General features: G+C 43.2%; 1 protein-coding gene across 1 annotated transcript in view; it reads left to right on the top strand.

The window, feature by feature from the left end:
* Barx2 (BARX homeobox 2) overlaps positions 1-19,811 on the top strand; it is a 69,956-nt gene extending 50,145 nt beyond the window's left edge. Inside the window, exons 2-4 of the mRNA XM_090319830.1 lie at positions 4,698-4,998; positions 8,624-8,708; positions 19,068-19,811. Of these exons, the coding sequence (XP_090175956.1) occupies positions 4,698-4,998; positions 8,624-8,708; positions 19,068-19,334 (653 nt within the window). The 3' untranslated portion in view covers positions 19,335-19,811. The remainder of the gene's footprint in view (positions 1-4,697; positions 4,999-8,623; positions 8,709-19,067) is intronic.
* Positions 19,812-26,514: the final 6,703 nt, after the last annotated feature.

The raw sequence follows: 26,514 nt of genomic DNA on the forward strand, positions 1-26,514 counted from the left end.
ATCTCTGACTCTTATGTCCAATTAACCAACGAAAACCTGGAAGTGAGGTGTGACTCAAGTTGTAGAGCACTGGCCTTGAGTGAAAAAGTCAAGGGAGAGTGTGTGTCCATTATTGTGACTCACACATAGACACAGACACACAGACACAGACAGAGACACAGACACACACTCATGGATGCAGGGCTTGGGTGCTGTTTAGCCTAGTGAATGTTCCACATCTCTTAAACTCCCTCTGTGAGTCTCAGACAACCGCTAATGTACTCAGAGTTTAAACCTCAAACAATTCTCAAAAAGTACAAACACAGGGCAAGGAAGTACTTCTAGGTCCATGGTACATGAAATCATGATATTCATCCTTAGGCAAACATTAGGTAAGGTTGCAGAAAAATAATTCTTAGAAAATACCTTCAGTGTGGTCATGTTGACATGCCTTTTGTCAACTAGAAATGTGTTTGTTTAAGCAATGTCTCTGGCTTATGACAGTCATCACTCCCTCTCAGCGGCAAAGAAAAGTGCCTGACACATATGTGAATGGCCCAGAGTAACAGGGCAGCTGTCTGCATGCCAGGTTTGTACATGATGAGGGTTCCCAGGAATTGGACACTAACACACAATTTTCCCCTGGTCTTCAGAATTAAATTTGATGGTCAGGCAAACATCTAAATATGGCTGGACGATCTCAGAACCCTTTGGAGGGAGTTATAAAATCTTGATGGGTAAGTGCTCTGTGAAATTAAAAGCTCTAGGCCAAAGATATTTGGTAGAAAATCAGACAACTGGCTGAAGTATATTTTGTCTCTTTTTTTCTATTCCCTGGGTTTCTATCTCCTCCAGGAGATTCAGTGCTTTGCCATAGACCTGACCCAGCCAGGTCCTTTTTTCCAAACCTAGGTATACATTGAATGCCAAGAAGCCAAGACAGTGTTTCATTGTAGTTGGAGTTACTTGCAAGAATGTTGCTCCCCAAACCAACCCTGAGAAGCATTCTGAGCAAGTTGGTGGTGATGGGGGGAGTGTAATTTTGTCAGGGAATTTGCATGAAAACATTGAGTTAAGGAATTAATTCTTGAAACTATGGTCTTCAGTGATTCAGATGTTGTCTTCTGTCATGAACATTCATTAGAAGTTATGTTTATTTTTCATTTAAGGGTGTTTCATAAGGTTTAATCTCTCATTCTTCCTTCCCCTCCCTTTTTTCCCTTTTTCTTTCTTTCCTCTTTCTCTTTCTTTCTTTCTTTCTTTCTTTCTTTCTTTCTTTCTTTCTTTCTTTTTCTCTCTCTCTTTCTTTCTTTCTTTTTTCCCCTTTGTTTTTCTGTTTTCTTTCCTTCTTTTCTTTCCCTCTCCTTTTCCATTCTCTCTCCTTCCTTCCTTCTTTCCTTCCTTCCTTCCTTCCTTCCTTCCTTCCTTCCTTCCTTCCTTCCTTCCTTCCTTCCTTCTTTCCTTTCCTCCTTTCTTTCTCTTGTTCCATCCTTTTCCCCTCCTGCCATCCCTCCCTCTCTCCCTTCCTTCCTTGTATTGCAGCTTGAACTGTGGATACTGTGCTTGCTGGACAGATGCTCTACCACTTTGAGCCATATTTCTAGCCCTTGTTTACTTTAGTTTTTTTAAAATTTTGTTTTTCATATAGGGTCTTACCTTTCAACTTGGGCTGACCTGTGACAGAGATTATCCTATCCTATCCCTTTTGTGTAGCTGAAATTACAAATGCACATCACCACATGCCCAGAATGATTTAAGATAACAAAGCATTTTTAACTTTGTTAACTTTTTACCCCCAAGTTGGCCTCAAACTTCAGTCATCCATAACTCTACCTCCTGTGTATTTGGTATTACAAACACAAAAAACTGCTTGTCCAAGTTTGATATTTTTGGAAATTGTATAAATTGCATAAACTATCAGAAACCATTTAAAAATGAATCCCCAATTGGTTTTGACCAGTTATCAAATGGTAGAATCATTAATGGAGTAATCTTTCCCTAAATGAATCGATGAGTCAGTGTAATTTTTACCAAGTTTTTTTATTTGCCGTCCTGGGGCTTGAGCTCAGGTCCTGAACACTGTCCTTGGGCCTTCTCAAGGCTAGAACTCTACCACTTGAGCCAAGCACCACTTTTGGCTTTTTCTATGTATGTGGTGCCAAAGAATCAAACCCAGGTCTTCATGCACGCTAGGCAAGCACTCTACCACTAGGCCAAACTCCAGGCCTGGGATTTGCTTTTGAAAAGAACCTATCAAAACTGGCTCTTGGTGGGTCCAGTAACCCTACCTCCTTGGGAGGCAGAGAATGGGAGGGTTATGATCAAAGCTATCTTGGACAGGAACGTTCACAGGACTCAGCCCCAACTAACCACCAACAAGGTGTAGCTAAGGTTGATCTTAGGGACAGTGCCCCAGCCCTGAGGTCAAGCTCTAGGACTAGCACACGCACACACACACACACACACACACACACACACACACACACACACACACACACATAGAAAGCAACAAAAACAAAGCTGGTGGCATGGCTCAAGTGATAGCTCATTAGCCAAGGAAGTGCAATATATCTTGAGTTCTGCCCAAAGCTGGTCTTCCTTTTTTAATTTTTTTTTTTTTGCCAGTCCTGGGGCTTGAATTCAGGGGCTGAGCACTGTCCTTGGGTTTTCTCAAGGCTAGAGCTCTACCATTTGAGCCACAGCACCACTTCCGGCTTTTTCTACATATGTGGTACTGAGAAATCAAACCTGGTTCTTTGTGCATGCTGGGCAAGCACTCTGCCACTAGGCCAAACTCCCAGCCCCTGGTCTTTCCTTCTTCTTTTTTTTTAAATGACAAATATAACGCATATGTATGACAAAATAATACAGAAGTACCAGGTATTGGACACCTGGGGAACATGTTGGATTGTTTGGGCGTTTTTTTCTACTTCTCTGCCCTCTCCTCTATTTGTATGGCTGTCTTTCCTCCTCATGTCAGTGACTACTTGTCTACAAACCCCTGTACACATGGGCAAAGAGAACTCAAACTGAGGAATTACCTGTTGTGACTTGGTAGATACTTGGTACGAATTATTGGTAAAACTTTAATACACCCAACAGCAGTAAGTGATTGCTTCACACATTAGCCAGACTAGATATTAACACACTTTCTAGATAATATTCCATGCTAGGCCAAACAAAGATAATGTTTTAGAGTGATAACATGGGTCAAATCTGGCCTTCCAGTTGTTTTCATTAGTAAAGTTTTATTAGAACACAGAAAGTGATTAAAAGCTGGACTTACAGGTAGGCATTATCCATTGTTAGCTCCTACATTTCTAGATCAAAAAGTAACCTAATAAAGAATGTTTGTCATTATTAAATAGTGTCACTTTGTAGTGTGTGCAGAGAGTTCTAAACCATGAAACTAGTACCCTCATTTTCTTGCTGGGAAACACTGTTCCCAGATCATTTTCTTAGAAAAGAATCTACAATGTAAAACCTTGGGTATGAGAGTTGGCTGGAGAGTACATGGAAGTTGTAGCACTTGGTAATTTATTGTTATTTAACAGTTTTGTGGTTTCTGCCCGGCCTTGCTAGGAGTGCACTCAAAGAACAAGAGAACTTAGCTGTTTTAATGACTTGGCCTGGCATCCAAAACATGAATAAGTCTGACAATGCCAAGCCAGAGACAAGAGCTGGTTCACAAGTAGCTTCTGGGGGCTCCTATGACATAAGGGGGTTTTAGCATAGAACTGTGGATGTTAGTTGGCACTTACTTGCCTTATCCACTCCCCCCACAGTGTGTTGTCATGGCTACACTTAGACCCACAAGGCAGTCCTGAAACGTCTCTATTTCCAAATAGTGGACTGAAAGATACTTTTGCAGCATCAGTTTATTAAATACTTTGAAGGGTTTTTTGAAATTAGTTACTTTTACTATCGGGATGGCCAAATGGAGGCCCAGAAAGACAATGTGATATATATGGGTCATGTTCAAAACATCTCAAATCCATTGCTTTAGCAGAGCTCCAGTGTCTACCTCCTGTGATCCTCCATCCTCAGGAGGCTGAGATCTAAGAATCCCAGTTCAAAGCCATCCCAGGCATGGAAATAGAGGGGCTTAAAAAAATCCAATTAATGAGCAAAAAGCTAGAAGTGGAGGTGTGACTCAAGTGGTAGAGCATCCTTGAGTGAAAAAAAAAAAGATACTAAGTTCCAAGTTCAAGCCCCACCTAGTACCAGTACATGCGTGCGTGTGCACGTGCACGTGCGCGCGCGTGCGCACACACACACACACACACACACACACACACACACACATACACCACAGACGCTTCTCAGGAGGTTTGAATATTGCAAATGGACTTCGTAATTCAGATGCATATTTTTCTGGTATCTTTTGATGACTTCTTTTCACTTGCCTTGGCCTTGGATGACTTGGGATAGAGTCGCTTAAAACCAAAGGACTTGTGGGCCACTTTTTTTTTTGTTTATTTTTTAGCTCAGAGGTGCATGAATATTCTCACATCCTAAACTGTGAAAATCTCATATAGCCTGTCTGACCTTGTCAGTCTCCAGATAACTTTGCTTCATCCCGCCTCCTCCCTCTGCCACTCCCGAGTGGGAGGCTCTGCCATCAGACTGGTCTCAGCAAATGTCCTCTTTAGGCCCCTGGCCTCGGTTTGCCCACTGCCCCTTGTGATTACCTACCCACCCCCCATTTTGTATTCCAGGTGCCCCTTCTCTTCGGGCCTATCCTCTCCTCTCTGTGATCACCCGGCAACCCACGGTCATCTCCCACCTGGTCCCCACCACTGCGGGAATTACCCCTGTGCTATCCCGCCACCCAGCCTCGGAGGCTGCCTCTGTGGAGGCCCCAGGGGGTGAGGCCTTAGCCAGCAGTGAGTCAGAGGCAGAGCAGTCTACACCCCGGCAAAAGAAGCCTCGCCGGAGTCGAACCATCTTCACTGAACTGCAGCTCATGGGCCTGGAGAAGAAATTTCAGAAGCAGAAGTACTTGTCTACCCCAGACAGGTGAGTGGGCTTTCTGCAGGTAATGTGAAGGAGACTTTTGCTATCTGTGGGGGACACAGAGCCTCCTCAATACCTTCCCGCATTTTGGGGGGTGGGTAATACTAGACTTTGGACTCAGGACCTTGTACTTGCTCAATCTGCTTACCCAGCTGGCAGCTGGCTGTTTGTTAATTCTATCATCTTTAAGTGCTTATACAAAGGAGTTTTAATTCCACATGTGAATTTGTGAGTACTTATGCATCTTGATCCATGTCATCACTTTTATCATTCTCTCCCCAAATTGCAGGTTAGTTTGGAGATAGAGTCTCACGGACTTTTCTTCCCAGATTGGCTTTGCACTGTGATACTTCAGATCTCAGCTTCCTGAGATCTGGATTATAGATCTAGAGTCAATCTGGATTAGCTAGGATTATTTGTTTTTCTGGATTAGCTAGGATTATAATTATGAATCACCAGTCCCCAGTGCTCTTCACTCCTCCTTAAATTACATCTTAAATGCAAAACATACAAGAGCGTGCCTTTTGCCTCGATTCCTCTAGTCTGAGATGCTGAGATTTCCTAGGTGTTTTGTTTTTTTAATTTTACTTTACCAGTCCTGGGGCTTGAACTCGGGGCTTGAACTCAGGAACTGAGCGCTATCCTTTGGGTTTCTCAATGCTAGAGCTCTACCACTTGAGCCATGGTAACACTTCAAGCTTTTTCTATGTATGTGGTACTGAGGAACCGGTCTTCATGCAAGCACTCTACCACTAGGCCAAACTCTTGGCTCATTGTTTTGTTTTTCTGTTTTGCTCACCACCTTGTCCACATCAGGCCTGGCTCCAGTCCTGTCAAAGAAAATGCGAAAGAAACACAAATAATTTTCTGAAGCTATTTAGTAATCATGATAAAAATGGAAATGAAATAGAAATCTGTGAACACCTTCTAAAAGGCATCTGCTGATGTCATGAGCTGGTTCTCATTGGCTGTTTGCTGAGTATTTCTTGGGTACCAAGAATTGTGGCAGAGCTTCTGGTTCCAGAAGACAATACATGGGGCTCTGCTTTGAGGCAGACTATAGGGAAAGAAGGGCGAGAGAACCTAGAGTTCAAAGAAGCAAAACTAATGTCATGTAGTACCAATGGCCTAGAAATCCAAGGATGTTGCTATGCATGTGGCAGATTCAGGAAGGCTTCTCAGAGGAGGTGATAATTAAGGGATTAGATTCTAGCAAAGGAGAATTGCTTATACAGTAACATATCTCTCAGGTATGTTGAAGGAACTGGCAGGATGTGGGGACATCTTGGCTTCAGGTGTGAATGTGGGAGATGAATCTAGATAGGTGGGAAGGGTCTGGTATGTTTGGCTGCAGAATGTGGGCTTTGCTGTTTAGGTAGGCCACAGCTATTAGTAACCGGAAATGACCTGACCTGACTGACATGGCACAATTAAGGCTTTGGTAATTCCACAACTGATGGATCAGAGAAGACAAAGCTGGGGGTAGGGAAATCAGTTAGGAATCCAGGACAGTAGCCGGGGCATAGAAAGTCTAGACAATGGGGAGAGAGAGGAGAAATGCATGGGAGAGCTGCTTTGAAGGTGGACTGGGCATATTTTGTCTTAGGGGAGGAATAGAGTAAGAGTTGAACCATTTGTGGGGGCCTTTCACTGCGGTGGGAAGGCATGGGATGGACAAGATGGGCTGGTGGAAAGCGGTGGGTTCCATGTTGGATCTGTGCAAATAGGGTTCCTTCTGATAGATGATGGGGACAGATCTGTGGAAATGGATTTCATAGGTGGGATCCTCAGGTGGTCTCAATGGCTGTTATGATGTCCCTGACAGGTAACTGAGAGCCTCAAGGCACCTTTATTTACAATGCCATGGTGCTATGTTGCCTATGATGGTATAGCTAAAGGGTTTTTTAGCATATAGGGGTTGTTCACAAACTAGAGAACTTTTCTTTTTCTCTCTTTCTTTCTTTCCCCCAAATGTTCATTCTTTTATAAATCTCCCGAGGCTTTTTGATACTTGCCCAGGCATTTCAGGTGACCAACACCAGACTGATTCACTTGCCTGGGGAGGAGGGAACCATCTGGTTGGCATGGAAGCTGCCAGAACCGCCCTCTCACATGTTCCTTACCTCTCTACGTGACCAAGGCCATGAATGCTCCCTCTTCCCACAGCTCCTGCCTTCCTTCTCCTCCTCCTCTTCCTCCCTGTTTGTTTCCCTGGTTTCCTAGGTGAACTCCATCTAAGTGAATGTGCAGGGAAGTGAGAATTTGTAACGGTGGCAGATAATGAGAGAAAGCTGATGACAGTCAATGGTTTCTGTAGCCAGAGTGAGTCAAGGATGCATTTTTCCCAAATGAGCTAACATCATTTGCTAATGTACTGGCAGAGCTGTGAACCTTCCATTGACTAACGCACCTGATGGCCCCAGGTGAACCAGGCTTGCGGGGGTGGGGAAGCCTCTGCAGGAGGAGCCCAGACAGGAGAACTTGGCCAATCACCAGAGCCCATGGAGGGCTGGGAAACCAGAATCTGAGATTAGCAATCCCCTCCCCCTCCTACACCCCCATTCCTGGTTCTCAGTAAAGACTGCTTGGGATACAGAGCTTTCATAATAGGTAGAGCTAGGTGCTCTACCTATTGATTTGGGTCTCGTAATCATTTTCAGTAAAACTGAGTTGTCCTTCTGTCTGAATGAGCAACTATAGGTGAATGCAGATGAAAGACCAGCTCAGAAGTCCTTGAAGGCAGACTCTTATCACTCTGGTCAGAGTGAGGTGGAGGAAGTTAGGCAGCTCTATGTGAGAGCACCAGAAGTTAGCACCTAAAATCTTTAGGGTTATTACCCACTGATCTTATTGATGTGTCCATCTCTGTGGATAGAGAAAGCTTCAGCTGAGAACTTGAACCCAGGACTCCCTACGGCATAGGTTTGTGTCTGTTCAGGCATGTGTGAAATAGTAGGCCTTATAGTCACAAATGACAATGGCCAGAAACCTGGGGGCCTTCACAGAGTGGTGGCCACTGCTGCTGTTGCTGCTTTATAAGTACACACCGTTTCAATGTACAGGGCTGGGTCTGCAGGATACTGGCTAGCATTGAATTAGGAGGGTAGTCTTTCCAGTCACTGCCTAGGTGCTCTATCTCTTTTTGTGACTATAAATGAACCAGTAGATTTGCTGTTGGGTTAGAAGGCAGGACTAATGCATCTGAAGAGGTGAGAAGCCACCTGAGATCATGGGACCATCTGGCAGCTGCTGGTTTGTGGGAAGCAGCAGGGGAAGGGAATCTCCTGAAGGTGGGATGGCATACCTCATACTTATACTTCATTTCCAGCTTGGGATTTGGGTCAGAGGACACATTTCATGGAAGATCAGATCGTCAAAGGGCTTTCTGATGCAGGCTCAGTCATCTTTTCCAAGTCAATTACCAACTAGAGGATTCTCCTAGATGACCTTGGGGTGGCTGTCTTGTTGTTTATTTTTAAGCCCCCCCTCCTCACATTTCTTCTAGAAGATTCTTGAAAGAGAAGCCCTTTTGAGGAGGTCCGGCTTGAGTTGCAAGTGTCCAGAGTGGATCACATTTCGTATTCTCTCCTGTCTTCCTAACCCTTTTGTTGTATCTTCTACCTTCTAGGTTGGACTTGGCCCAGTCTCTGGGACTCACCCAGCTGCAGGTGAAGACTTGGTATCAGAACCGCAGGATGAAATGGAAGAAAATGGTAAGAAAGGAGAGTCTTAACTTTATTCCGTCTTAATGTGGAGAATTCCTACCACAGAGTTGTTGGGAGGTATGAAAGACTATTTGGTGGTTTGAGCTGCAGGATGGGAATGCTAAGGCTTCATTAGAAATTAGAGAGGAAGAAAGCCCACCGGCTTCTTGGCTACTAGTTGGATCAGTGCCTGCTAGCCTTTAGAAATTAATTCCTTTGCCTCAAGGAATAGAGGGCAGCACCCTCTGGTAAAGCGACAGTAAGGGCACATCACTCAGGGCACTCGTGAGTCTTGTAATGCAAGCATCCTTAAAGTTAGTGGGCATTACAGCCACTTGAGAAACAGATGGAAATGTGGGCCCCGATGTCTTCTAAAGTCTTGGATTCTAGAAACTCTGTCGGGTCTGGGAACTAGCATGTTAGCAAGTACATGGTCTTAGGATCACATATCCATACTATGGCTCTAGTGTTTCCTTACTGCGGCTCTAGATCCCAGCAAATGAGTATTTCTGTCTTTCTTAAATATACAAATAAAGCACCTCTGTTTTGAGGGTCTCAATTTCACGTTCATTTATCCTTTCTTTTCTTTCCCTTCCCCTTGTAGCTGGGGTGACAGATGAGTTCTCATCATACCCAGATTACTTACTGATTGAAATGGGATTTGTTTTTTGCCTAGGCTAGCCTTAAACAACAATCCTTTCAATCTCAGCTTCCCAAGTAGCCATATTGTAGGTATATACCATATTACCTCCTCGCTCCTCCACTTTCCAGGATGAGGGGAAGTGCTGAGAATGAAGGAAGAAGCCCTGCTCTGGGGTTTTAGATTCTGAGTGCCAAGTATCATCCCATGTGGGTCTCTCACCCACCTCATTGTGTCTTATTGGCCCTTTCTCCTTCTGTATGGAGCAGGCATGCCATGCCTTCTTCATATGATTTTCTGATTTGCTAATCTCTCCTCTCACAGGGCCATATTTCCTGATTATTGAGAGATGGAATATGATGTTTTCTGTCTCTGCTGAATTTCTGAGATGCCCCTCTTCCTCAGTTTTCAGGGAAAAAAGTTGGTGGAGAGAGACTTGTCTCAGATTTTTGGTTTTATCCATTGATCTTTTTCTGAAACCTTTAATTCTTGCTTATATTGGCCAGATCTCCACCACAGTGATAAAATGTATGAGGCAGATCAACTTAAAGTGGGAAAGAATTATTTTGCTTCATGGTTTCAGAGGCTTCAGCCATGGTTCCTAGGTTATTTGGCTTCTGGGTCTGTACGTCCTACAGGGAGGCAAAGTATCATGGGGGGAGCCAAGATGCTCACATCAGAGGAAACAGAAAAGGAGAGATAAGAGACACAGAGACACCATGTCACAGAGAGGCATCAGTACCAGACACAGCATGGAAGGGCCACTCCTTTCAACTAGGCCCCACCTCCTGAGTTTTCATCCTTTCCCAAAAGACCAATGGACTGGCCTGCTTCATTAGTGAAGTTAGAACTCTCATGACCCAATAACTTCCCCAAATTTCCTTTTTTCCCTCTGAACATTGCTTACCAGGCTTTCAATTTGTATGCCTTTCAAATCCATACCATCAGAAGGATATTCCTTTCGATCATCTGCTAGAAAGGATAAATATCAAATCATAAATGAATATTGGTGGGAAAAAATAGAAAAAGTCAAAAGTAGCTGAAAGGAGTTCCTAGGTTGATGCTAAAATTCCTTCTGGGAGGCCCTGACCCTTGATGGAAGAGTTTTTCCAAGGGTGGTAGCTGACCCACAAACCCTTCTCAAAGGAAAGCAGACATGGAAATGATATATTGTATGAATCAACTAATTTATACCCTGAGTCTCTGTGAGCCATGCCATATCTTCAGCACCACAGGAAATAATGAAATGAAATATGGCCTCTTGGATGGAATTTAGGATCCAGTTGGAAAAGGAAGGCCAACAGGCAGCTGAGGATCCCGTTCTGACTAAGTGCTTGTTTGCTTATTATGTTTGTATATTTGTAGTGTTATGACTGATAATCCCTTAAGAGTTCAAAGGAGAGGCCTGGGGGTGTGGCACCTTCCTAGCCAGTTCAAGACCTCAACACTTCCAAAAAAGAAAGAAAAAGAAGGAAAGAAAGTTAGGAAAGAAGCAAGGAAGAGAGGAAGGAAGGAAGGAAGGAAGGAAGGAAGGAAGGAAGGAATAAGAGAAGGAAAGAAAAAAGGAAGGAAGGAAGGAAGGAAGGAAGGAAGGAAGGAAGGAAGGAAGGAGGAAATAAGGAAGGCAGTGAGAATGAGAAAGGTGGCATAAAGTTAAAACTGGAGGATAACTGAGATACATTTAGATGGACAGTCAACCCCAAATCTCTGCAGTGCTGCATGCATGACGTTCCAGGTGGAAACCTTTGGGGGAATTGTTCTCTGAAGGAAGCAGATTTGGGAGTGAGAAATGCTGGGCTGCATTCCCATGCCTGCCCCTCCCTGGTTGATTTTGGGCAAGTCCCTTCAATGCTTTCTGTGCAAGTTCCACCACCTACCTCCTTCCTTGTCAATCATCACCATCGAAATCAATGTCTCTCGAGCAGCAGAGGCATTGTTTCAGTTGGTTATCAGCAATCTTTTCATGAGTCAGATGATTCACAAACTGACAGCCAACCCTCTGCTTGTGCCCCGCCCTGGATCTGTGGGACGACGCATGCGCCTTAGCTTCTGATGCCACTTGTTTTTCCTCAGCCATAGTGCTCCTGGCACAGCTGTGGGCTGGCTCTTAGATGGTTATCAGTGCCATATAAAGCAATTTGGAAGTAACTCAGCAGATTTAACCTCAGAGAACGTTCTAGGTCAATCATAATTCAGGTCCGTGTAGGAAAGATAATGGCTAAACTTACAGTGTACATCAGCAAGAATTTATGGAGCACTTAGTTTTATCAGGCAATAGTGTTATAAAGACAAGGTAGGAATCTGTCCATTAAGAAACAGAAGTACCATATGTCAGCGTCTCAAGCCTAATCCTAGCTACTTAGGAGGCTGAGGTATGTGTTTGAGACTCCATCTCCAGTTAATCAGCAAAAAGCTGACCTGGAAGTATGACTTAAGTAATAGAGAACCAACTAAGTAAGCAAGCCCAGCCAGCATGAGTTCCTGAGTTCCAACCCCAGTGGACCTAAAAACTCCCAACAAAACAACAACAGATGATTAACAAGATACTCAGTTTAAGTAGGGGAGATAGACCTAAAATTGAATTCAATGGAGGAGTCAAGACAAGAGTAGAGGATTTACAGGGTTCCCTATCAGGACACAGAAGGGTAGGATTCATAGAATAGGATACCGTGTAACCTGCCTTCAGCAGATGGAGCACATGAAACTGTAAATAGCAAGAGGGAAATGCAAGTGTGTGTGGAGAGGTATGTGTGTGTTTGGTGTTTGAGAACTTCAAGATGGCGGTTGCTAAATGTGAGGGATTGTTGAATTCTAATTCCCTCAAAACAGTGAGGCATTGTTGAAGGCCTATTGCTTCATAAATTATGTTTTCCTGGTAAAACTCTTTCAAGGTTATCTCTTCAGGTACTGAGAGGAAAAGAAAAAGGTAATTGGGTAACATAAAGATGTCTCAAGGCTAGTAACCTAATTGGAACTGGAAAAAAGATTAGCATTTGATTCTCGCACTGATTCACACGCCTGCAAAGGGCGATGTTGCCAAAGCCCAGATAATATCTCTGACTAGTTTTGACTGGTCAGCTTTGTAACTTATAGCGGGCTGGGTAGACTTCTTTTTGTTACAGAGAGATGGGATGTTCACCTTTTATTCCAGTTCAGTTGGCTTTCATTCCTATAGGAACCACAGTGTTTGGTAGCAGCCTGAAAACATCCCATTACTATTCAGTGGTCTTCACCTTTCAAATACAGTTCTCTTCCAGTAGAGAATGCAAATGGATACCAACTTCCTCTTCCACTAACAGGATTTAGGTGGGCTACACACCAAGCAACAACATTAGCTTTGGAATTAAAAGTCTCCCAATAGCAAGTTAGCAGTTGCTGTCTATGTAATCCTGGACAGGTTATACTAAACCTCTGAGTGCATCCTCAGTAAAATACTATGCATATAGCTTATGAATTTGTTGTGTCATCTGAGTTTCTACTCTTCCTCCCCTTCTTGTTCCTCTTCCTCCTTTAATTTTTCTGGTACTGGGGCTTTGAACTCAGGGCCTCCTGAATTTTTGGCTGTCCACTCTACCACTTGAACCATGCCTAGAGTCTGCCATTTTTACTTATTAGAGAAATTAATTAGAGAGTTAATTTGAAATTAGGAGCTTACTTTTCTACCCAGACTGGCTTAAAGTCACAAGCCTCTAGATGCCTGCCTCCTGAGTAGTTGGGATTAAAGGCATTAGATGCCAATGCCCAGCTGACTGAAATAATTTCTATAAAACATTTAGAATAGTGTCTACCATGCAGGATGCAAACAAGGAATTCAGGCTACCATTTTGTAATAGAAATTATTATTGTTACTGCTACTACTATTATTTATTCACCAAAATCTATGTCTTTAGAGGATTCCAACTTCTGAAGGTCAACATAGATAAACTGAAAGTAAGTTCTATAGATTTCTGGGACTCAGAGCATCTCTTTGGTGAAGAGCAGTCTTAGACTGGTGTTCCTCCCCTGCTCAGAGCTTTGGCATTCTGGCCCTGATTGAGGTATTTTGTGTCTTCCAATTGGGATAATTGGCTGATGTGAACAATAATGTCCTGGGAAGAGATTCAGGGTGGGGAATCAGCTTTGCAGAAACTGTCATCAGTTAGATGGCTTTTATTGTTAGAAAGGGAGGGAAAATGGGGGAAGTGGGGAAGGGGGAAGGAGGAGAAGGAGATGATGGGGGAGGGAAATATAGAGGCAGAGGAAGAAAAAGGGAGGCAAAGATCACCTCTGTTGATGAGTCTGCGTTGAATCTGTGAGAATGTTAGACAATTGCAGATAAATAATAATAATAAAAAATAAAACTATGCCCTTCACAAATTCTACAGAATAAAATGATGGTAAGAAGGGATCTGGGGGCTGGGAGTTTGGCCTCGTTGTATAGTACTTGCCTTGTATGCATGAAGACCCGGGTTCAATTCCTCAGTACTACATACATAGAAAAAAAGCTGGAAGTGGTGCTGAGACTCAAGTGGTAGAGCTCTAACCTTGAGAAAGTCCAAGGATCATGCTCAGGCCCTTAGCTTAAGCCCAGGACTGGAAAGAAGAAGAAGAAGGAGAAGGAGAAGGAGAAGGAGAAGGAGAAGGAGAAGGAGATGGAGGAGAGGAGGAGGAGGAGGAGGAGGAGGAAGAGGAAGAGGAAGAAGAAGAATAAGAGATTTGGGTCAGGCCCAGGCATCCTGTTGCTTACCTTTGTAATCCTGACTACTCAGGAGGCTGAGATCTGAGGATTGTGATTCAAAGCCAGCCTGGTCATGAGACTCTTGCCTCCAATTAACCACCAGAAAACCAGAAGTGGCACTGTGGCTCAAAGTGGTAGTGTTAGCCTTGAGCTGAAGTGTTCAGGGACAGTGTCCAGGTCTGAGTTCAAGCCCCATGACCAACAAACAAACAAACAAACAAAACAAAACCAAGAATATTGGATTCAAATGGCCAGAGATTTGGAGTATAAATCCCAGCTCTGCTTAGTCTTAGATCTTGACAACTCTTCCCATTTGCTGTTTCTGTGCTGAAAAGTAAAGGAACACCCCATGGATTTCATGTTGTGTGCCCCTCTATAGTCTGCACCTCGAGAAGGAAGCAAAGGGCTCTGTTTGGTTACTCTCAGCAACAGAACAACTAGAACACGTAGTTTTAGAGTTCAGAGGAGGGCTTTTAGTAGACAATGTGCAAGGTGCCAAGAAACTAGAGAGAAGTATGGACTCCCGTTGTAATAGGTTGGCTGGCTCTCTGGACCAAAGGGACACATTGGCTGCAGGAATAACTAGGAAGGAGAGCCCCCAGGAGGAGCAGGGCCACAGAGTGCATGTGAGACTACAGCTGCGGTGCAGGGAGGGTATGGGATAATTGCATGTCTCAGGTGTGCTGGGAGGCAGGGGGCCAGAGGTCGATGGGGAAAGCAGCCAAGAGAGTAGTTATCTCCTAATTATTGCTTGCATTGGAATGTATTATTCCATTTAGAAAATGGTCTGATTGTTTTGATTTTTTTTTCTTCTGTGCTGTAGGAAAATAGCCAGGTGGGGCTGATCCAAGCTGTGTGGGTGGTGTTCTCTAATTGCTGGGCTGGACTTTCTTTTGCCAATTAGGTGGCTTCCTTAGACCTGCCCTTTTCTAACTTGATTACTACATGGGGCAACACACTTTTGTATAACCTCTTTCATACCCACTGGAGCGGCTTTCAACATGGAAATTTCATCTTGGCACCTTCAGGTGCTTTCAGAAGCCCATGATCACACTGGAATCAAAATCAGATACTGATTTACCTGAAAAATACAGGGCATTTCCCCCCCCCACATACTCCCCCCTTCAGGTAATTTCTGTCATCATACAGCCCTTGTTAAAGGTCCCTTTATGTCTGTGTTAGCTCTCAGTGTGGATTCTAACAGAGCAGATTCATAACTAAAAGGAAGTGTTTTTCTGAAGCACATATGTTTTTTTTTTTCTGCACACTTGCATACAACTTAGCTTAAAATGAATCACAGACCCAAACAATAACAAATCATAGATGAAAATCTGAGTATTTGTGATTTGGGATTAGACAAAAAAAAAACTTCTTAGAAATGACACCATAAAGCATGTGCAAGGGGAGAAGAACCGAGTTCGATTTCAACAGAATTCAAACCTATGTGCTGTAAAGGATATTTAAAAATTGCAAAGACAACCTCACAAAATGTGAGCAAATATTTGCCAAGTCTTCTGTTTAATAAGAAGCATGTATCCAGAAAAACTAGAGAGCTCTTATAGCACAAGACTTTCCTCCAATAAACTGGCCAGAGGTGCTTAGAAAGGTGCTGAACTCACTTTATCATCACAACCGCAGTGAGATCCCCTCTGTGCTAGGATGACTATCATCAGGAGGGCATAACTGCAGCTGTTTGGTGACTATGTGGAGACATGGAATCTTGCCACATCGTTGATTGGAATGTAAATGGGGCAAATGCTTTGGAAAAAAATACCCCTCAAAAATGTTCACCAGCCAGGTGTAGTGACTCATGCCTCTAACCCTAGCTACTCGGGAGGCTGAGATCTGAGGATAGTTCAAAGCCACCCTGAGCACTAAAGATCTTGAGACTCTTACCTCCAATTAACCACTAGAAAAGTGGAAGTGGCGCTGTGGCTCAGAAGGTAGGACAGTAGCCTTGAGCTGAAGGGCTCAGGGACAGTGCCCAGGCCTAGAGTTCAAGCCCCATGACCAACAACAACAACAAGAAAAAAATGTTAATCATAGAATTGTCATTTGATTCAGCAATTCCATTTCTGGGTCCAAGAGAAGTGAAAAACAAAGATGTAAAGAGATACTCACATATCCCTATTTATAAAACCATTAGTTACAATGGATAAATGGTGGAAGATAGCTCAATACAAATGAATGCCCAATAAAAAGGTGGTTTATACATAAGATGAAGGTTTTCTTCTGGTATATGCTACAACATAGCTGAATCTGGAGAACACTAATGCCAAATGAAAGAAACTGAGGCTGGATAAACTGGGGAAAATGAGGAATGGTCAGTTTACAGCAAATATAGGAGATATTCCTTCATGTGCCCTTAAGATTAAGGGAACAAAGTCATTTTAGGGGCAATGAAGCCAGATAACTTAAGAAAACTGAGGCCTGGTGAAGGCGTGTGTGCATGTTTGTCTCTCTGTACCTCTCTCTGTCTCCTTATGAGAGCAACCACACTCTGTTAGAGTGTTTTCTTACCACTGTGACTTGTCCCGAGATTCTTATTCTGTGTTTGAAGTCAAAGACCTTAAGTAAAGAGTTTCTACACTGAAAGGGAAACTTCATTAACCTCACCTCCATCCAGTGCCAAAACTAGTCATAAAAGTCCACATATTATGATTCCATTTACATGAACTGTCCAAAGGAGGCACATCTATACAGAACAAAAGCGCACGCTGGTGGTTGCTTAATGCCGAGGGTAAGAATTTGGAGGGAAATGGCGAGGGGCTGGTAATGACTGTGGGATTTCCATTGGGCATGATGAAGTATTTTAAAACAGTATTAAGTTCCCCGGCTCTCTGATTGGAGAAGTCATTGTGTGCTTTTGATAGATGATACCTATATAAATCAGGTCTCAGAGCTGTTTATAAAAAAAAGAACTATGATTTGATGAGTAAATATAGTCATTCTTAATGTTGAGCGCTGGAGATCCTTTGCTGCTCTTAGAGGAAATGCTAATGAGTACTCAGTGACTATGTAGAAAGCTACAAGTAATTAGATGTTTATGGGAACAGTGTAGAATTTTCCTGCAGGGAGCTTTTGTGCAAATGGGAGAGGATAAGTTTAGGTATATGTTACAGCTTGGATATAGAATGATCCTCAAAGGTCTATGTGTTGAAAACTTTGTCTCCATTCCGTGGCACTTTGGAGAGGTGAAGGAACCTTTAAAAGGTGGGGCTTACTGGGAGGAAGTTGGGCCATTGGGGATGGTGCCCCTTCTTCAACTGATTATGGATTAAGACCTCTAAAAGTGTGAGCCCAAATAAACCTTTCCTTCATATAAGGTGGCTTATCACAAAAGCACACTAGCACAGTATGTAATGACGATATTTCCCACCCCTGCTTTTCCATTTGATCCAAGTCCTCTCGAAGACCTACTTGTCCAGAAAATCATCTACACTGAGCCAGGGTTTGGAGCCAATGGAGAAAGAACTCTCTGTTACAATCCAAAGTAAAATATCAATATTCAAATAATAGCCCCTGCCTCCTTCGTGGGATTCTTGTGCAGATCACAAATTGTGATGATAAATGTGTTAAGTCCTTTGACATCAGCAAAGGCCATTTGGGGTGCAGTTCTTCTGCCTGCTTTACATCTTTCTTCAGCTCTCTGGAAATGTTTATTGAGAAAAGTTAGTTCATGCCATAACAGTTGTCAAATGCCTGCTACGTGCAGGGACTTAGTGGGAGGGGCAGGGCCAGTAAACTTGTAGTGACAGCATTTTATGAAAAGCACTCCTGAAGCACATGGAGGAAAGAATTTGACTGACTTGGGGAAGCAGGGCAGATTTCCAAGAACAGTCAGCCAGGCAGAGGTGCATTCTGAGTGGAGGAAAGCTACTCTGTTCAAGACTAGTTCTTGGCCTGATCAATACAGTATGTGCTCATTTTCCCTCACTCTCTTCCCATTTTACAGCTTCTATAAAAGGTTTTCCCAAAAACCAAGCTGTGAAAGTGCTAGGCATGGAATTTAACCTAGTTTTTCTACCTATACAACCAGAACATTTTCTAGTATTCCTTTGAAGACAATATAGTTTATAAGACTTTTTTTAAAAACCTGATAACAGAAATGATTAGCCACAATGTTTTTTTGGAAATTTAGAAAATACAAATAAAACACACAATAATAAAAATTATCCATGAACCTGCCACTGCAAACTAGGTTTATAGGTATCTAGCCTCTGAGTTGGAGTTTTCATGAGTCTGAGTTGGAGTTACAACTATGTTGTAAAGTATTCTTCTTTTCATAAAAATGTATCATAATATTTTCTGTGTCATTAGATAGTTTTTTCTAAGGATTATAATGATTAGCCTAAATTCTGTCTTTGGGATATAACAATTCTTTACCAATTACATGAATGAACCTTTTGTGTACCTTTAAAAATACTTTTGTTGTTACAAAGCATATGTAACAATAGTTTTTTGGCAGCACTGGGATATAAACTTTGGACAATATTGAGATGAATATTTTTTGAAGATTAACTTTTGTTTCAGTCTTAAATAAGTTTTGAGAATTTATCCCAGGGAACCTCTGTGTCTACAGAAGTGGGATGCACATTTTAAAACTTTTAAAATTTGAGTTCTCAGATTGTCTTGAAAAGGTGGCACCCTTTACGCTGTTAGACTATGGTATATAAATGTTCTCTTGTTTGCTATAAATATCATTTGCCATTTAATTTATCTGTGATAGTTACATGAATATTTTAATTTTCACTTCTTTTCTTTCTGAATTTGAGCTTTAAATGCTTGTTTTGAAATAACAAACCATGATTCTGACAAAATACAGGGCATGGATGAAGCCATGTTTGCATACCAGAGGGAAAGAAAGGGTTGAGAATGCATTAGGCCACACCCTGTAACTTCATTGCTGACAAGAAAGATTTAGATGCCATGTGAAGTTGAAGTGGGGACTGGGGAAATAAAGAGGAGGAATTATTTCTTAGACTCAACAACTTGTCTTTTGCTCACATAGGTTCTTAAAGGTGGACAGGAAGCCCCCACAAAACCTAAAGGTCGCCCCAAGAAGAATTCCATCCCCACCTCAGAAGAAATTGAAGCTGAAGAGAAGATGAACAGCCAGGCCCAGAACCAGGAATGCCTAGAGCCCTTGCCAGGACAGGAGAAGCTCTGTGATGCCCAGGAATCTAAAGCATGTGGTGTGTCCTTGGAGGTGGCAGAGCCATCTGGCCAGCCCCAGGAGTCACCAGTACCCTCCTCTGAACCCCCACCACTAAGCTAAAATAAAGTTCTTTGCGGGAAGGGGGAGACTGGGAAAGAGGGAGAAGATAGAAGGTAGGGAGACTCAGGAGAGGAAATCTGTAATAGCCTGACAAGCTCAAGGAGAAGTTCTACCAGTCTCCAAAGGTTAGAAGAGCACTTGCTTGCCTTGGGCCTTTCTCTTCCTGGAAGCCTGAATTAGCCACAGATGTCCTTGGTTCAGGAAGATGGCAACTTGGAGCTATCTGCCTCTGTTGGGATGACAGCTATTGGGTGGGATATAAGCAGCCTGCCTAGATTTCCAGTGTTGTGCTGGTCTGCAATGGAGGTTCACTCTTCTCCCTTCCTGCTACCGTCTGGGCAAGCGGGTCATAAGGCAGAGAGCGGTGGTGATGTTGAGTAGCCTGCCCAAGGCTGCTGCTTGGGTAGCTCACGCCTTGTTGACTCAGCACATATTTCTGTAGTTTTTAAAAGAGAATTTAATAGTTTTTGGTTTTTGTTGTTGTTTTTGTTGTGGTGGGGGCGGGAGGGAAGGATTGGTAAGGATGGGCAAAAAAAAAAAAAGAGTTGGAAGAAGGGAGTTGTGCGTGACTAGAAATGTTTCTGAATCTCATGTGTTTGGAGACGTGTGCCTTTGTACTCATTATATGGTGGTCAAGTGACCCAAGAACTGATAAGCTTTGTTCTTCTTGCTTCATTAAGTTGCCATCCCAGAAGCAGCAAATGCAGATGTTGTTAAGATAACTTTTTATTTTTTAATTAAATAAATCTTTCAGAAAACAAAACAACAAAAAGATGGAGTGGTTTGTTTCTATCTAACTTTGCCTGAAAGTATCCTCTAGAAAGAGCTAGGCAGGCTCTCCAGGCTTCCCATCCACAACATAAAAGATTGGGACAGAGCCAGGTGCTGGTGACTCATGCCTATAATCTTGGCTACTCAGGAGGCTGAGATCTGAGGATCATGGTTCTAAGACAGCCTGGGCAGAAAAGTCCCCGTGAGAGTCTTATCTCTAACTATTCAAAACCAGCTGTGGCTCAAAGTGGAAGGGTGCTAGCCTTGAGCAAAAGAGCTCAGGGACAGCACGCAGGTCCTGAGTTCAAACCCCATCACTGACAAAAAAAAAAAGTTGGTCCACGCCCACCAGTATTCAAGTACAGGGAGGCAGGGAAGCTACATGGAGACTCTGGTTGAAGAAAGAGGCATGGTTTCTTCCTCCCACACCAGCCCTGCTTTCAGCTGCTCTATATTCTGGGGCTTCTAACTCTAAACACTAAACTTTAAAAATAAGTTGAATTTTATACTTTATTATTTCTATAAGCAGTTGTACAAAGCAGTTTCAATTCAACATCTTGGCTTTTGAGTACAGTACATCTTAATCCATCTCACTCTTTTCACCATTCCGTCCTGTTTCTCCCGACCCCACCTATCTTCTCAAATTTTATGCTTTAAAAGTTAAAAGTCTTTCATCCTTTATAGGTAATCAGTTTTATTGTTTTCTTCCTTACCCTTCCTGTTTCTCTTTCTTAAATATCCATTTGGGTGATAGGATCTGCAACTATTTGAGAATGACTTGGCTAGATGAGCTCTGTGATTTTAGATTCAAAAGAAACATCCTGGACCCAGGATGTAGTCTGATGGTCCAACACAAGCATTAGTAGCCACAAAGTCCTGTGTTCCATTCCCAATACCACCTCAACAAACAATAAACAAACCCCAAGGAAAAGCAATGTCTCACTTCAAGTAAGACTAGCTAAAATGTAATGATTTCCTGCCTGGACATTTACTGTCTGACTGACATGAATTCCAGCTCCAATGCCGACTTCCCAGAAGTTACTTTTAGAGTTTCCAACCGTGCCTGCCGGTCTGGTTAGTGGACCTCTACAGTTATTCTGCCAAGTGGCAAGCTTGGAGAATTCTTAGCAGCTGTCACAGGGGCCTTAACTAGGAGGCAGAACTGGTTACTAAGCCTCAGAAATAATCATAGAATTTATTTCAGAGCTTGACAGGAAAGATCTGCCTGTTTTCAGTTGCCTGGCTGCCTCCTGCCTTTTCTCCATCAGCCTATAGTCAGGAAAGGACTGCAGCCTTGATAATACACAGGTAAACCCTTCATTCCCTTTGCTACTGAAATTAGCAAAGAGAAAGCTGTTCTGTTAGCTCTGTTAATAGACAAAGGAGTTAAGTAAGGAGGCTTTGGCCTCTGAGAACCAGTTTGCACAGACCACACCTAGCTGCCTGTACAGGCTGCTTGTACTGAGAGTGAGGGAAGCTGGCACCCTCACCTTCAGTCCACACCATGGTACAGTTTTATGATCTACCTACCAGGTGGTATCATAACCAGTCAAAGAATGTACACAATGGCTAGGGCAAACAGGTAGATCTGGGCCAGGTTAGTCTACCAAAGAGTTGTTCTCACCCTGAGAGAAGCCTTTCAGTTGGAAGCTGGTTTCCTTTAATGGTTTTTGCTCCTTCCCTGGGCTCTTCTGATGACCTTTTTTGTACTGTCTGATAATGACTTTCCCCGCCTGGGTTTATATGTGCATACACAGTGCTGCTTTCCTTGCATCTTAGTTAGCTTCCAGATGCTTTTGACTTCCAGCTCTGACTTCCTGGCCCATTTTCTCTTTTGCTTTTGTTTCTTACCCCTAGGGCTGAAGACATTTCACTGGTGAATTTAAGACCTGGGATTATCTTTTTTGTGTCTTGTAAGGCCTAGCCCACGGTTACCTCCACTTATAAGCTCTTGGCTTATCCTTCTGTCTCAGATCTGCATGACTTTGCCTGGTGACTCAAAGAGGGGAGCAGTCAAGGCCTCTATTTTTTTTGAAAAAAAATTACATGCATGCATGCATGGCATACCTGATGCTTTAAAATATGTTTTCACTGTAGAATGGTTGCATTCTGCAAATGAACATATCTTATCTCATATGTCACTTATTTGTAGTCAGAAGAGATAAAATTTATGCTCCACAGTTATTTTGTGTGTGTGTGTGTGTGTGTGTGTGTGTGTGTGTGTGTGTGTGTGTGACAGTACTGGGGTTTGCTTTTGGTTAGCTTTCTTTGAGCTCAAGGATGGCACTCTTTCACTTCAGGTACAGCTCCACTCCTGGCTTTTTTCCTGATTAATTGGTGTTAAGAGCCTCTTGGATTTGTTTACTTGAGCTGGCTTTGAAGTAGGATCCTTAGATCTCAGTCTCCTGAGTAGCAAAGATTATCGACCTGAGTCACTGGTTTACTTTCAACAATTTTCAATCATGCAGTACTATAATCTGTAGTTAAAAGGTTGTACAATAGAACTCTTGAATTCAGGTCTCCTGTCTAACTGAAATTTTATATTCTTCAACTAGTGCCTTTCAAGTCCCTGTTGCCTCCCCCAACCTCTGGTAATCCTCACAATACTTCTTACTTGTATAAATGAACTATTTTAGCTTCTACATGTCAGTGAGAAGGTGTGGCATGTGCGTCTAGTTTATATTACTTGACATCATATTGTTCAGGCCTGTCCATTTTGCATTTTGGTCCAATTTAGGACTTTCTTTTTTCTTCTTCATGTGTGTGGTGGATGCTACTGGGGTTCATACTCAGGGCTTTTATGCTTGGGTAGTTTTTTGCTCAAATCTGGTGTTCTCCCACGTCAGTCACATCTCTGCTTCTGTCTTTTTGCTGGTGAGTTGGAGAGAAGAATCACATAAGCCTTTTTTACCTGGGCTGGCTTTGATCTGAGACCCTCACATCTCAGTCTCCTGAATAGCTAGGATTACAGGCACGAGACACCAATGCCTACCTAGGATTTCCTTTTCCTTTATGGCTGAATAGTATTCCTCCATGTTCATAACCCACCTTTTCTTTTTCTATTCATCAGTTGATGGACAGAATTGGCGCTATATCTTGGCTGTTGTGAATAGAATCTCAGGGAACCAAGAAAGTGAGAATATCTCTTGAACATGTTGGCTTTATTTCCTTCAGATTGCTGGATCATGTAGTAAACCAATTTTTAGTTAGTTGAGGAAAGGAATCCACCTTTTGCTCATAGGCTCAACTGCTGTGTCTGCTTTGCAAGCCAATTCCCGCTCCTCCTACAACTCCAGCCTTCCCTTTTCTCACTAGTGACTGGTAAGACTTGTGGTGAAGGGCATCAGGCAGCCAACTTCCTGACTTCCCAGGAGATTCAGTTGGGTGGTGGCTCTGGAAAGCTCTGGCACAAGGTCTTCTGTGGCCCCAGCACCCAGTGCATTCCCTTTCTTCTCTCTGCAGCATCTCTCCTGGGGGGGGAGCGGGGAGGGCCCTAGGCTTTTGTTCTCTAGCACTCACCCCCATTTGCAAGCCTTGTTAAATAAAGGCATTCTCTCCCTTTTTTGGCATCCAGGAAGATTCAGGTTTATGGAGGATCTGTTGCTGGCTGATTTTTGACATTTTCCAGAATAAAAAAGAGGTGAGGTAGTTTCTCCAGAAACTGAACTTGGTGAAGCTGCCCAGAGTCTTTACTCTCTAGATGTTGGATCTTGGAGGACTTGGAAGGGGGGGCACCCTGGTACCCCCCCTTTAACTTGCTGCTGCCTTCATCATTCCTCTCAGACATAGCTTGTGGAGTTGGTCTCTATGCAGAGGGGGTCTTCCTGGCTCTATTTCCACTGTGTGTATTGTTTCTATTAGAGGGCAAAGGGTTCCTGGAACAGAGCCAAACTGTCAGTAACCATCCAAATTCCTGAATTAGTTCTGAGTCACTGAACTCTATTTATTTACACGTTGTCACAAAGATTTGCTAGACTACAATACCCAGCCCTTGCTCAATCCAGACAGTAACCAAATGGATCTCATGATATGAGTCCCAAACCCTCAAATTGGTCTAAAGAGGGAGATCAGAAAACAGCTGTCTCAGAGCTTTTCTTGAAGTGTCTTAAATAGGAGATCTGAGAATGCTTTGAGCCTTTCTTCCCTTCACAGAATGCTAAGAGGTGGCAGAAACAATCAACCTCTCAATATGGTCTTACCTCAAGACCTTGGTTGGGCCTGAGTTAGAACTATTACAGAAGCCAGGTGCTGGTGACTATGCCTGTAACCCTAACTACTCAGGAACCTGAGGATCATGGTTCAAAGCCAGCCTGGGCAGGAAAGTTCACTCAACTACCAGAAAAACCCAAAGTGGAGCAGTGCCCAGATCCTGAGTTTAAGTCCCACAGCTGATAAAACAAACAAAAATAAAACTGTCCTGGAGACTTGGAATTCTGTCTTCTGTAGGATCAATCCACCTTCGGCCCCACCAGGGTTGCCCATTCACCAGAAAATGGGCAGAAGTACAGCAGATCCCCAGCTCTGCATTGAGCCTATCCCAAGGTCTCACTTTGCTTTTCCCTCTGCCTAAGTCAGTAACTATTCAGTGTCTGATCCTCTGACAATTTTTTGTAGGTGCTTTATCAGTCTTAGCATCCCATCTCTTTGAAAGGAACTCTAGAGAATCAGAAAGTGTTGGGGTCAGAAAGCTGAAATGGGCTTTTGCCCCCCACCCCCACTCCCTTCTCAGGACAGCTTAGCCATTTGTTTTGCTTATATCCTAAGTGTCTGGGAGTCTTGATGTGAAATTCTCCTTCCAGATACCTTGCCAATCTCTCCTTGGTAACTTTCCCAACCTTCCCAGATAAAGCGGACTTCTCCTCTTCAGACTCTGTCAATCCATCTCCGAGGGGTTGTGCCATTGTGGGCTGTGCTCAAGAGATGGTGTCTTCTCTCCCATCCGCCTCATCTCTCTTCCTCACATCTCAGCATCTGTCACCTTTTGTTCTTGTGATTGCTCCTCAATGAACCCGACCTCTTCTTCAGTATAACTTGTTTATTTCTATCTCCTCTTTCCCTTAAAGCACTTTCTATAAAAGAACAGTTCCACTGTTTTTCAGATTCCTCTTATAGCATAAATTCATTGAGAATGTTATTTTTTTCCAGTTTAAGTGCTTGTACTTCCCATTTCTCTGCTGAAGTCTTCAAAGCCCCAAAGGGTAGCCACAAAAGGATCTGAATTCTTCTGGCTTCCTGCTGATTTCTTTCTTGGAAGTTCAGAGCTTCTATGCTCTCAGCAGGACTCTGGGTACAGCTCATTGACAGGTGGCCTCTCCAGATCTTTGGCTATCATCAGATACCTCATCATCTGGTACATTGCAGGGACAAGATGCAAAGAACACATAGCTTTACTGTCTGCTAAAGATCTCCCACAGCCCCCCCCCCCCCCAATGACACTGGGCCACTTTCCCTAGGGGAAGTCACAGAGATCCAAGGTTGATGGGGCAAGCAGGCCACCTATTATGCACATTCCTTTTGGAAAGGAATCTGAGAAAGATCACAATGTCACAGCATTTTTTTCCTCCCTGCGATCCTGGGTAGAGTCGCATGTAGCAGCCTGGGAAGAAAGCAATGTCTACTATGGACTTTGTGTAGAACATACATTAAAATCTAAGCTGGGTGCCCATGGCTTGGGCTTGCATTTCTAGCTACCCAGGAAGCTGAACTCTGAGGATTGAGTTCAAAGCCAGTCTGGGCAAAAAAAAAATATCTATGAGACTCTTATCTTCAATTAACCACCTAAAAGCCAGAAGTAGAGCTGTGGCTCAAGTGGTAGAGTGCCAATCTTAGTTAAAAAGTGAAGGGACAGCACTCAAGTCCTGAGTTTAAGTCCCAGTATAGTAACAAAAAAATGCTAAAAGCTTGTTAACCCCAAATTCCATTGGACACTGGCTAGGAGAGAGATCTGACCGATGACTTTTATAGGAGGTAGAGGGGAGATGAAGTCATACAGGAGTGGAGTGGATGGCTAGAACTGTGAGTGCTGCAATTCTACATCTGGGACTCAATTTTGAAACTGCCCAGGGGTCAATGACATCCTTTCTATGTTTTCACAGGGGAAATTGGGACAGATGGCAGTGACCTGATAGAGAACCCCAAGGCCTGATGGGCTCAGAAGCCAGGGTATCCCTGTCTCTAGAAAACAGTGTTTGGGACTTCCTATAGCCATGTGCAGCCTGAGCCACAACTCACATCAACCAGCATTTTCTCAAACATCTATGTTGTCGCCTGGTTCTAGTCCTACATTCATTAACACTGTGGAGAGGGGACTAACTAACATATCCCTGTCCTCCGATGAGCTAAAATCTTGGAAAAACTTATGATCTGTGAGTATGGGGATGTGGTGAGGAATTCCAGCCAGATTTCATCA

The sequence above is a fragment of the Megascapheus bottae genome, chromosome 27 (genome assembly GCF_031878675.1).
Source record: "Megascapheus bottae isolate mThoBot1 chromosome 27, mThoBot2.hap1, whole genome shotgun sequence".
NCBI classification, from domain to species: Eukaryota; Metazoa; Chordata; class Mammalia; order Rodentia; family Geomyidae; genus Megascapheus; species Megascapheus bottae.